Below are 12,026 nucleotides of genomic sequence, written 5' to 3'. Positions count from 1 at the left end.
TCACTGGTTCCTACTTTTTATTTTCACGGTCGGTAATAGTCTATTTTATATTATTTCTACTTCTACTCCTACTCTAATCTATTCTAGGGAGACTCAACTAAATCTGTGCGATCCAACTAGGCCTATGAGGGAACCGACAGAGACTGAATCACCATCGGACCAAACGGGTATACTACACACCCGTTTGGAATTGGAGAGCCACATACTTGGCAATAACCTTGCCTTCCACCCCACTAAGCCTTAATGGTGGCCACAAGGTGGTTAGTTCCTACTTTGTTCTCTGAACCATAAATTGAGACATTTTAAACCCTAAACTTATGTTATTTTTTAATTTTGAGATTTTTTAAATTATTGTTGAATCTAATTTTCTTGCTACGTTTTTGTGATATGCAATCATGCAGCTCAAGTGACTAGTATTCTATTAGTTTTGGAGATTCTGTTAATGATTGTACTTAAGTGGGATAATTTTTATAGTTTAGGAACTAAAAAGTTCCAATTTATAATTACAAAACAGAAATAAAAATTGAAACATAGTTGAATGGTACAAAATAAAATTCACCCTTTGATGGCAAATTTATGATTTGACGCTAAACCCTATAAAAATAGTAAAAGTTTTCATCTTAAGGCACCAAGAAATTTCTCACTTTTACATTTTCATCCTCCAATTTTAATATCAATTTTACATTTTCTCAAAAGGTATGCATAAAGAAATGCTTGTGAATTTAAATTTACTAAAAGGGCAAATTCCAATTTGCATCCACAAACTTGTATCACTTTTTCACTATGCATCCTAAATTTCAATTTTAGATACATTGCACCCTAAACTCTTAGTTTTAAATACTTTACACCCTAAACTCTTAGTTTTGGATACTTTACTGTCTAAATTCTCAAGTTTGATTTATTTAAGTCAAATCAATGACAACTTTAGCAAAATTAACAATATAGAAGACCCAATAAATCAATGATAATGTGCCAAAAGTAGTCAAAAGGTACCAAGGGTATCATAACAGAAATAAAATAATATATTGTCATTAATTTGTGATGTCTTTTATCTCTTTAATTTTGTTAACAATAATAGTAATTGACACTTTATAAATAAGAAATAATGTACTAAAAATGGCCAAAAAGGTTAAGGGATTGCAGTTAGAACAAAATGGTAGATTATCATTAATTTTCACCACTCTTTATTTAATTAATTTTGCTAGCATAGTCATTTATTGGACTGAAATTGGACAAAATTAAGAGTTTAGGATACAAAGTATCAAAAATTAAGAATTTAGGATGCAAAGTGTCCAAAATGGAAATTTAGAGCATAAAATAAAAAAGTAATACAAGTTCGAAAGCGCAAAGTGAAATTTGTCCTCACTAAAAGTTTGCTAAACATGCCAATGTTTAAAAGATTTATCCCTTCACAATTTTAGAAGAGTTCATTAGTCCTAATGACTGAAATCAAATGCATTACGAGAGCATTTGCAGCTATTTCCGCCTTTTTTTTTTTTTTTGGTTTTGCTATGTGTATGTTGGTAAATAGCGTGTACCATGATCTTGTTGTTGCCAAAATATTTATATGTCAACCTCGTATTGTTTTCAACTTCAATAGATTACTTCCGGACAAACATTATGGAACTTGATGTCATGCTTTTGATTGCTTTTGTGCTGAATTATGAGAAACGCCACTCCTTAAGCAATTTCTGAACCTCTGCAGACTAATACTTATGTACGACAATTGTGCTGAAAGGTTAAGTAACACAGAGATGTGTACAAGGGATCACGAAAGCAACTATTCCTGTGATATTCTTTCCCTTCGCCCAAAAAAAAAAAAAAAAAAAAGGCCCGAGATCAGACAACATAATCGATATCTTCATGGTCCTCTGGCTAAAACAAATAATGAATTGCTAGGCCAATGGCTAAAATTTTATTAAGATTGTTTTTTTCTGAATATAGAACTAGTACATTGGGTACAACGGCCACACAATCTATCTAGATACGTCATACGAACTTAAGCATGCCAAAGATTTCACTGAAATAGAGGAGAGTTCAGTCCTCCTTTTTCCGCACACTTGAAGGTGAGACCCTTCTGACTCTTCCCAAACAATTATCTATAGGCCTCTGATGAGGTAAATAGATTAATGGGCACGAAGGATTCTGCCTTTCTAGCCTGCAAGACAAAGGGCCAACATAATCAATAAAAATGTGCCTAATGTATTTTGTTTTCTGAAAACACCAAGGGATTGAATTAGCAATTTCAATCTTTTCTCCATGAAAATGAACAAAATTTCTAATACAGGTTTGATTTGTGAATGGTACTAGCAACTACTTAAGAAACCAGTGTTTATGCACTTGCCATGTCAATCATACATCTTTTCCGAATGTTATTCTACAGTTTGAAAGGAATTTTAAGCTAAGAAGTGCAAGTAAGGGATGGAAGCCAGGTTGCTCACTCATAGTCAAGGAGAAAATAGTGAAGGAAAATAGAAATTTCGAGCTTTGCAAGATCATTTCCGGGACAAGTTCTGGCTCCTGCCCCGAAAGGAAGAAAAGTTCCTGCTTTAGCTGTAAGACCCTGGAAAATGAATATAGCATCTGTTAATTTTCTTGATTATCTTCTCTCAGTTTCTAGATAAAATCATTATTGCGTCACAAGAAAAAGCAGTAATCCGTACTTGAGGAAATAAAAAGTTAAAAGATAATAATTCTTGCTTGATAGAGATAGCCAGGAAGCGAAGAGAAGAAATTATACACTAAAAATAGATACAAGGAGCAGAGCAGAGGACTATAGAACAGTTATAACTTACATCCCATCTGTCAGGATCAAATTTCTTTGGCTCCGGATACAATTCAGGATCAAAATGAACGTTCCTAAACCAGACTAATGCTTTCCACCCTTTTGGAATTGTAAAACCTGAAGGAAACGAGAATCCTGCAGTTAGCACATTTTTATAAACATAACAAATAGGTTGCTTCTTGCAGGTTTTTATTTGCAAGATTATCCAATAAGCATAATAGCTAGTTTTCCATCTGCACCATTTGAGCAAAATCATTTTCTGTGAAGAGAAGAAAACACAGAAAAACGTCTTTCAAGAAATTACTTCATGTATATGCTTTTGCATTGGTTTCTGGGATGTCATCCTGATGTATGAAAATCAAGGATTACTGAACTTACCAGAGATATTGATGTCTTTCTGTGCTTCTCTGAATACCACAAATGAGAAGGTAACTACACGTAGTGTTTCATCAATGACCTTCAAGATTTTGGAGCAAGAAAATTTCATCAGCAAACTCAGGTGAATGCTGGAAGATTGCAAATTTATGAGATGTTAAGAAATTCAGCTACCTTTGAAAGATAGTCCATTTGTCGAATTTCTTTCAGAGTCAAACCTACTTGGCCCGGTGGCCTGTTCTTAACAATTGCCTCTTGCTCAGCCTGCAAGTAAGTCCAATACTTTAGGCAAACGGTGGTCCTCAAATCCTTGAGAACTCTAATTAGCCAGAATCTTGAACTCTTTGTCCATTTTTTCACTCCCAAGCATCATCACATTTAGTAGACTAAACTCATTCTTAGCTAGTGGCATCCATGAGTAGAAGGTAGATCACATTGATCAAGAAATACACAGCAAAGGTGATGAGTATGATTTTCTTACCTTTGCTTTCTGAAGGACTTCAGGGTTCTTCTGCAGAAATAGAGTAGCCCACATTGAAACATGGCCAGATGATTCATGGCCTGCATTTAGATACATTACTAGAACATCAATAATTTCCTCATCATCCAATTTTCTACCTTTATCATCTACAGCATCCATCAGCGCGTCCATCATATCCCTTTTCTCAGCAGTTGAATCTTCCTTTCTCCTTGCCCTTCGCTCAGTCACAACAGATTGAAATATAGCCACAAGCCTTTTCCGTGCCTGAACATTTCAGATCACTTATTTGAGTCACAGTTTATAATCCCAAAAGTATAATCCTGGCAATCAAGGTACTACATTTATTCCTCAACTTAAAATCAAATGCCATAGCACCGTTAAATGAGTATTGTACCATTTCATTTCCACTGGAATAAGTTGTGCAATGAATATAAGAATGATGAACAAAGCTCACCTTGAGAGCATTATAGTAAGCAAATCCAGGAACGTTAATAGACATTGCTCTAACACCATGGTTGAGTACAGTATACTCCCTTTCTAAGGCTTCCATTACTTGCTCACTCTCTGAACCCAGGAAAATATGTGTAATTATCCTGAATGTAAGTTTTCGAAGTTGAGTTAAAAACTCAATTTGTCCCATTCCTGCCCATTTCTCCAAAGCCTCTATAACATTGTCTTCAATGTACTTCAAGTAAATGGACAATGCCTCATGTCCATTCACTGGTGCTGCTGTTAATTTGCGCAATCTTTTGTGCTCTTGGGCGGATATGCCAATGAAAGATTTTCTCCCCATAAGTGTCAGGGTTGAACTAGGCCATCCAGGCATGAATGCTTCATCATCTGTTAAAACTCTCTTGCAAGCTTCTGGTGTTGTAACAATGATGCTTGGGCTACCAAACATCATAGTCTTGTAAAGTCCCACAGGACCAAATCTGGATCATTCATTGGGTTAATTTTGCATGGCCACCAGAAAAAATAAAGAGCAAAGGGGAAAAAAGAAAAGCTAAGGAACAAATTTGATAAAAACATGAAATCAAAAGAAAATTATGCTACATTTGCTTAGTGTAAGCAAATGTAGCAGACACACAGACACAAACACACACAACTGAGAGAACCTGTCGACAAAACTGGAGATGAAAGAATCAGGATTGCTGGACTTGAAAGCTCTGAGGAAAGCCCACATGCTGCCAATAAAAGGCCATCCCAGATCACCGGGTGGCAGAGAGAATCTCCTATCACCCAACTTAGCTTCAAAGTGCCACCGATTTAAGCTCTTCAGCAGGGACTTCAATCCCATAAGACCACCAAAAACAGCCATCATCAGCATGCAGATGAAGCCCCAGTACTCCATTATGAGATCAGCTGGAGTAAGATTTGCGAATAGGCAATGAGGTTTTTTTTCCGAAAGGGCCCACCAGCAATCTGAAAAGGATACCAAACTTGGGTTTTCAGGGGAAGAAGTGAAAGGAAAAAAGTACAGAACTCACACACACATCCCTCTCATCAGTCTCTCTCTCAAGTCTTATGTAAAAGGATGTGGATGCAGAGAAGTAAAAGGCAGAAATCACAAAAGATGATGGGGGTAAAACATAGGAAAGTAATATGGGTCAAGAGAAGGCTTGGATTTGTATATATATAAGGGAAAGGGCATAGCAGAGATAGCTTTGCGGCCTATTTCTATTTGTCTTGCGTCTTGTGCATATCCTTTTAAGCCACTTATGCTTTCAAAATCTATGCACTGATGAACAATTATAAGTATCCTTTTAAGCCACTTATGATTTCAAAATCTGTGCACTGATGAACAATTATAAGTATCCTTTGAAGCCACCTGTGATTTGGGAAGATGTCCTGCTTTGTTCTAAAAGGCTGTATTGATGAGTAATTATAAATATCCTTTGCATTTATGAGTAATAAAAATATCCTTTAAATTACCTGTGATTTCAAAACTTTCGTATTGACGCGTAATTATAAATATTCTTTTAAACCACCCATGATTTGGGAACTCATTCAAAAAGGGTGCTTTGACAAGTAAGTATAAGTATCCATTTAAACCGTCTGTGATTTCGGAGCTTACCCTGCTTCATTCTAGAAGGGTGCATTGATGAGTAATTATAAAGATTCTTTGCATAAGTCATTATAAGTATCCTTTTAATTCACTTGTGCATTGATAAGTAATTATTACTATTCTTTTAAGTTACCTGTGATTTGAGAACATGTCCTACTCCGCTTTAAAAGGGTGCATTGATAAGCAATTAAGAGTATTCATTGCATTAATCAGTAATTATAAGTATCCTTTTACGTCACCTGAGATTTCAGAATCTGCCCTGTTTCATTTTGAAAGGGTAGATAATGAGTAATTATAAATATCCTTTGCATTGATGAGTAGTTATAAATATCCTTTTAAGCAACCTGTGATTTTGGAACCTGTGCATTGATGAGTAATAAACCACTTGTCATTCAAGCCACCTGTGATTTGGGAACTTGTCCTACTTTGTCTAAAAATGGTACATTGATGAGTAGCTATGAGAATCGAATCCTTTTAACCACCTGTGATTTCAGAACCTATCCTGTTTTGTTCTAAGAGGGTGCATTGGTGAGTAATTATAAGTGTCCTTTTAAACCACCATTGTGATTTTGAAACCTGTACATTGATGAGTAATTATAATTATCCATTTAATCTAACTGTGATTTGGGAACTTGCCCTATTTCATTCCAAAAGGATACATTAATGAGTAATTATAAGTATCCTTTATTGATGAGTAATTATAATTGATAAGCATCCTTTTAAGTCACCAGTGATTTCAAAACCTGCACTCTGATGAGTAATTATAAGAATCCTTTGCATGGATGAGTAATTATAAGTATCTTTTTAAACGACTTGTGATTTCGATGTCTATCTTGACTTGGGATGGTCAAACTTTGAAAAAAAAAAGTACGTGTATATATGTCACGTTCATTTATCGGACAAAGGTTCACAGGACAAAAATGTAGTCATGATTACTGTTTTAATGAGCCATAGTTTTCTAGATGAGATACTGGATTAATTGTTCAACATAAATAGCTATACACATGTCTATGCGTATATCTATGTGTATATTAAAATATGATATGTGCACATTCATAGTGTGGAAATGAACCAAAAAAATAGCACTTAATTTTTATTTTTTGTTATTCATAATTGGTAATTTTTTTAACCATTGATTTCATATCCTCTCAATCCATACATCCTTTCAATCTAGTAAATCTATACCACCAACTTATTGCACCATTCATTGTTCTTGCTTCAATCCAATGATTTTGGCATTTCAAGGTTAGTTTCACGCAATCTGACTCTTAATTGTTAGTTGTTCAAAACTGACTTAAATACCCTCAATACAGATTTTCTAATAATTTAATCACCCAAAATTTGTTCAACTTTAAATCTATTCCTGTATACTTCTAGAAATTGCATATTGAATATAACATCTTGACATTATATGCCCATAATAAGAAACGCGAAAGCCTAATCAAGTATTTTTGTAAATTATGAGACTTCTCTAAATATTAGTCTTAAAATTAACTATCGTATTACTCCTTTTCATATATTAATCAAACTTGCCAAAGCCTACTTTTTAATTACTTTACCAATTTATTGCCTAAATTTTTCTAAATACAAGATGACATGAATATACATTAACAGAGGATCTGCGAATCCACTTGCCAAGCCTAGATCTGAGCTAAGTCACATTCTTCGCATATAACTTGGATCAGAATGCCTTAATTTAATGTTCTCGTGGGCCTTGAATGCTTGAACAAAAAAACAGCTCTCTTCTGTAGCTTTTTCATTTTTCAGTCTCATGTCTTCAGGTGAAAATATATAGTTTTCATGTTACAGTTCACACATCAAAAGGTGAAAACCCATGGCGATTATCATTCATGGATGCATAAATCAAATCTTCTGATATAGCTGTGATAGTTTACAAATCAAAAGAATCAAAAAGCAATAAAAATTGTATAAGCTGGTTGCTTGAAAAAGTTTGATTGATTTTAAATTTTTTTTTTGTTTAATTGATTTTACTTTACAAAAAAGTCATGTACTATATCCCTCTGACAAATTATTTAATTTTGACTTGAATGTCATCATAACACCTTAATTCAAGCATTGTACTTGGCAAAGAAAGATACGTATACAGTATACATATCCTTACCACCAAGTTGGTGTAATTTTGCCTGTAATGTTCTTAGAACACCTTAATGCATAAAGTGAAATAGTATAAAGCAGGTGGGTTGTCCTTAGAAAATCTATCTGTACTTGTTTTCCTCTTTTTAAGCGCTCACTTTGGGCTTAGGATTTTAAAACTCCTATGAAATAACATTTCTTAGTTTTTGAACAGATCTTCTCTCATCCTACTTATTTACACTTCCATTAGAGTCCCATTGACACCTTGTCACTAGAAACTTTCAAATTAATGCCATAAGGCATTGTATAACAAAACCTATTGTATCTACAGAGCATATATTAACTCACATCTAATGTTCCCTTTATGAGTAACGTGGTTTACAAGGCCTCGCTAGTAAATCTTCTGTTGGTTAAATTACCTACTCCATGCGTGAATGATAGTGTGTCAGATGTTTATATGCATATAACTGCAAATATGATGAATCAGATGAACAGGATCAAGTAGATAAGTAACCAAAGGCCAAAATTTTCTTCCCATGAAGGAAATCCTACTAAGAGTGATGTATTCATATTTAGAATCACAAGTACACTACAAGAGTGGAAATGTGATCCCCCAAATCTCATCCTTGTCTAATATATTGAAGGTTGCTATAAGATAAAAATGTCAACCGACAATACCCTTCCTTGTAATAGATATTGAAGATGTTGTAATTTGAAGTACTAGTTCTTCAGATGCCACTGCCAACTCATTGTAGCCAACCAAGAAAAAAGTATTAACCAGTCTCAAAAAGTTTCTTCCTGTTGTCCCAAATTACAATCTCCAATTACTTATATAGTCAGTATTACTATCCATGGTAAACATCTCTCATCACCAAGCAATTGAAGCAATCATCAGACCCTAGGATGGACTGTCTTGTAAAGACTTCACCATCTAGTGATTGAGAACTTCTGCCTAACAAAAATTTGATTAGTCATGCCAACTAATCAACTTTCTTACATAAGATATTTCACCAAATATTGTGGAACCATATCACACTGAACTTCAATGAATGCTTCAGTTAGATTAAGTAAAATTAAGCAGCATTCACCATAGACATCAAACTTTCCAGCTTCTATCTAATCTCCTAGAACAACTTCAAATTGTCCACAAACCCATGTTGGTCATTCTTCTATGATAATATATCCTAATAACCGTTATGTTATGCATATGATTAACTTTTATTAAACATACAATGAATCTTTTGATAGCCAAAAGGGTGATGTAAATCTAGCATTCTGCAACAAAGAGTTCAACATTCATAGCTTGCATGATTACCACCAAATTTTACTATTAGGATAGATACTCACCTTCATATCTGATTGTTTTGCAAGGTCTGCCTTGTTCAAAGCTATGACACGCCTCAGAGAAGACAATAAATCACCGAGTTGGCTGCATTCTGATGACAAAGGAATCTAGGAATCGTACAAACCAAAAAAAAAAAAAAAATCTGAACCAAAAAGAAGAAAAAAGCAATTGAAAAATAAACAAACAAAGCAGAAATATACTTTAAAAATAAATAAATAAAATGAGCATAAGCACACAGACGTTCCTTAATGCATAAATCAACATCAATATTCTACTATTTACTTCGTCAATCAACCAAATGATGACAACCCAAACGTTAAAATTCAGAAACTCATAACGTAAGTACAAGGGCAGCGGACAAACAAACCCAAAGAGAAGCAAAAACAGAAGAGACAACTCATTCAGATATTTCAGCAAACAGTTTGTTTGCAATTAAAAGGACCCAGAAGCCAGATTTTTCCCCCTGCCTTACCCTTGAGTCGCGAACTTCGAGGACGAAATCAACCAAAGGGATACGTTCAGCAATAGCGAGGGAAGCAGCAGCCATGTGGGGTGTGTGCCACCAGCTTGAGCCTTTGGTTCTGGCCACTTCTTTAACCGCACTACCTAACTTTTGAACTATACTTCTAGTAGCCGTTGAAATCACGAGGCCTTTGAAGCTAACAAGCAAATATTAGTTTGACATCGTGGAGTTCATTCTGAACAAGAGCACACAAGCTTCTCCGGGAACCTCTTCCTTCCGTTCACTTTTTTTTTTTAAAATCATTTTGGACCTTCCAACTGAATCTTGATTCTCATTTTGGTTTCTAAACTATAAATTATGGCATTTTAACCTCTAAACTTCACCGATTCCTACTTTGTTCCCTGAATTCTAAATTAAGACATTTTAAACCCTAAACTTATGTTATTTTCTAATTTTGAAATTTCTTTTAGGTTGTTATTCAGTCTAATTTTCTTTCTATGCCCTTGTAACATGCAATCATGCTCTTCAAATGACTAGTATTCTATTAATTTTGGAGATTATGTTAATGATTGTACTTAAGTGGGATAATTTTATAGTTTAAGAACTAAAGAGTCTCAATTTATAATTGCAAGGCCTAAATAAAAATTGAAACATAGTTAAATGGTACAAAATAAAATTCACCCTCTTAAGGCAAATTTATGATTTGATGCTAAATCCCTATGCAAAAAATAAAAGTTTTCATCTTAGAGCACCAAAAAATTTCGCACTTTTATATTTTCATCCTTCAATGTTAATATCAATTTTACATTTTCTCAAAAGCTGTGCAAGAGATAAAGAAATGCTTGTGGATTTAAATTTAGTAAAAAGGACAAACTCCACTTTGCACCAGAAGCTTGTATCACCTTTTCATTTTGCACCCTAAATTTCAATTTTTAACACTATGTGCAATAAACTCTTAGTTTTGGATACTTTGCACTCTAAACTCTTAAGTTTGTCCTATTTAAGTCAGATCGATGGCAACTTTAGAAAAATTAATAGCATAGAGGACCCAACAAGTCAATGATAATGTGCCAAAACTGGTCAAAACCTCAGGGGACGTCAGTAAAATTGTCAGAAACTTTAGGGGAGGTTTTTGTAATTATCCCTTTTATAAAATGGGAGAATTGTAGTTTTGATCATCAATTTATCATCTATGCGATTATTTCATCCTAAATCTATTTGTTAAATTAAAGGTGGTTCTCAATCTATTCAATTTTGTTCGAAAGTGGACAATTGACATATTTTGTCTAATTTCTAATGGAAATGATGGCGCACGAGAAGTCACTTGCCATGACTTGCATGCATTTTGTTTCGGATTAATTACATTTACCACCCCTTAGAATTAACTTCTTGTGTACTCCTGACTATTTTTGTAGAAGAGCAACCACGGTAGCGAAAAAAGGCAGCAACTATGTCTGCATGGGGCTGAACTTTGGCGATAGCTGTTTGACTCCCATTGCCACTACCACTGTCCCCTCTGCTACAACCAACTCAAAATTGAGATGGTTTCTCTAATTTAGGAGAGTCACATGCACTCGATGTAATTTGAGTTATATTCAATTTCTTTCTTTCCATTTTTCTTTTGGTGGATTATGGTGATTCCAATCTAAGGAGAAATAGTGAACTGGGTGGTTTCCCCTAGAAAGAGTGGCAGCTGCAACAGCTTAGAGGTGCAGCTGGTGGTGGTGGCGGGGATGCTGCCTCTACAGATACAATCGAGGTGATAGCAGTTTAAGGAAATTCATCGATCAAATGGCCCCAAGATGCCCCCTCTACAACACTAGCTCAAATGTTGCATGTTGTTGCTGACTCTGAGCTCTAACCTATTCCACACTACCATTAGCTCTTGAGATGAGTGTTGGCACCACTGTCGCGGTGGACATTGAAACATGCATAAATGGAGGAGTGGGAGAGTTTTCTACCCAAGTCCATGACACCATCCTCAAGCCAAGAGCAATCTATTCTATGATAGATCATAGGGAACGTGGATGACCCATATATGGCTAATTTAAATAAGGTTCTCCAATTGCTGGTGGTGGGTGGTGGTGGGTCTGTGCCGCCGACTACGAGTTCAAAGATTCGTGAATTAAGAACCAAAGTCCCGTAACTCCAAAATCCTTCATCAACCTTGAATTCAAATTTCCTAAGATTCTTACCCATCTAAGGGCGTTCGTCAAGCTTTAGACTAGTTTTGCCATTTTGATTTGATGTAGTTCTGGTTTCTTCTAGGCTTATAGTATATTCTATTTTTGGTCAAAAATAGTTTGTTTCTAATTTTTTGATTTTTTGAGTATGTATTTCTTTCATTTCAAAAAATGTTTTCTTAAAAAAATTGTTTTTCTTTTTCTGTGCAAAGAAGATTTAGATAAATTTTGTGAT

The 12,026-nt window shown here is 34.8% G+C and overlaps 1 protein-coding gene across 5 annotated transcripts; it reads right to left on the bottom strand.

The window, feature by feature from the left end:
- Positions 1–1,885: 1,885 nt before the first annotated feature.
- LOC113727008 (ent-kaurenoic acid oxidase 1-like) lies at positions 1,886–10,073 on the bottom strand. Of its 5 annotated transcripts, none has more exons than XM_072075426.1 (10): positions 9,618–10,067; positions 9,148–9,287; positions 4,757–5,063; positions 4,096–4,573; positions 3,642–3,905; positions 3,335–3,424; positions 3,164–3,242; positions 2,796–2,902; positions 2,442–2,563; positions 1,886–2,158 (listed from the first exon to the last, which is right to left on the bottom strand). In XM_072075426.1, exons 3-10 carry the CDS (start codon positions 4,990–4,992, stop codon positions 2,038–2,040), a joined length of 1,497 nt encoding a protein of 498 aa, XP_071931527.1. In that variant the 5' UTR covers positions 4,993–5,063; positions 9,148–9,287; positions 9,618–10,067; the 3' UTR covers positions 1,886–2,037. The 5 variants fall into 5 exon arrangements, with proteins under 5 accessions (XP_071931527.1, XP_027106757.2, XP_027106758.2 ...); XM_027250956.2 differs by having other exon boundaries at positions 9,148–9,252; XM_027250957.2 differs by having other exon boundaries at positions 9,148–9,236.
- Between the last annotated feature and the right edge of the window lie 1,953 nt (positions 10,074–12,026).

Source organism: Coffea arabica, chromosome 2c (genome assembly GCF_036785885.1).
Source record: "Coffea arabica cultivar ET-39 chromosome 2c, Coffea Arabica ET-39 HiFi, whole genome shotgun sequence".
NCBI lineage: Eukaryota > Viridiplantae > Streptophyta > Magnoliopsida > Gentianales > Rubiaceae > Coffea > Coffea arabica.
Note: the sequence above shows the minus strand (reverse complement) of the source record. Positions and strands in the feature narration are given on the sequence as shown.

Coding starts and splice junctions, on each gene's coding strand:
- LOC113727008 (XM_072075427.1), bottom strand. CDS start 4,992: ATGGAGTACTGGGGCTTCATCTGCATGCTGATGATGGCTGTTTTTGGT. Junction 3,906..4,095: donor CTTACTATAATGCTCTCAAG/GTGAGCTTTGTT, acceptor TGAAATGTTCAG/GCACGGAAAAGGCTTGTGGC. Junction 2,564..2,795: donor TTGATCCTGACAGATGGGAT/GTAAGTTATAAC, acceptor TTCATTTTCCAG/GGTCTTACAGCTAAAGCAGG.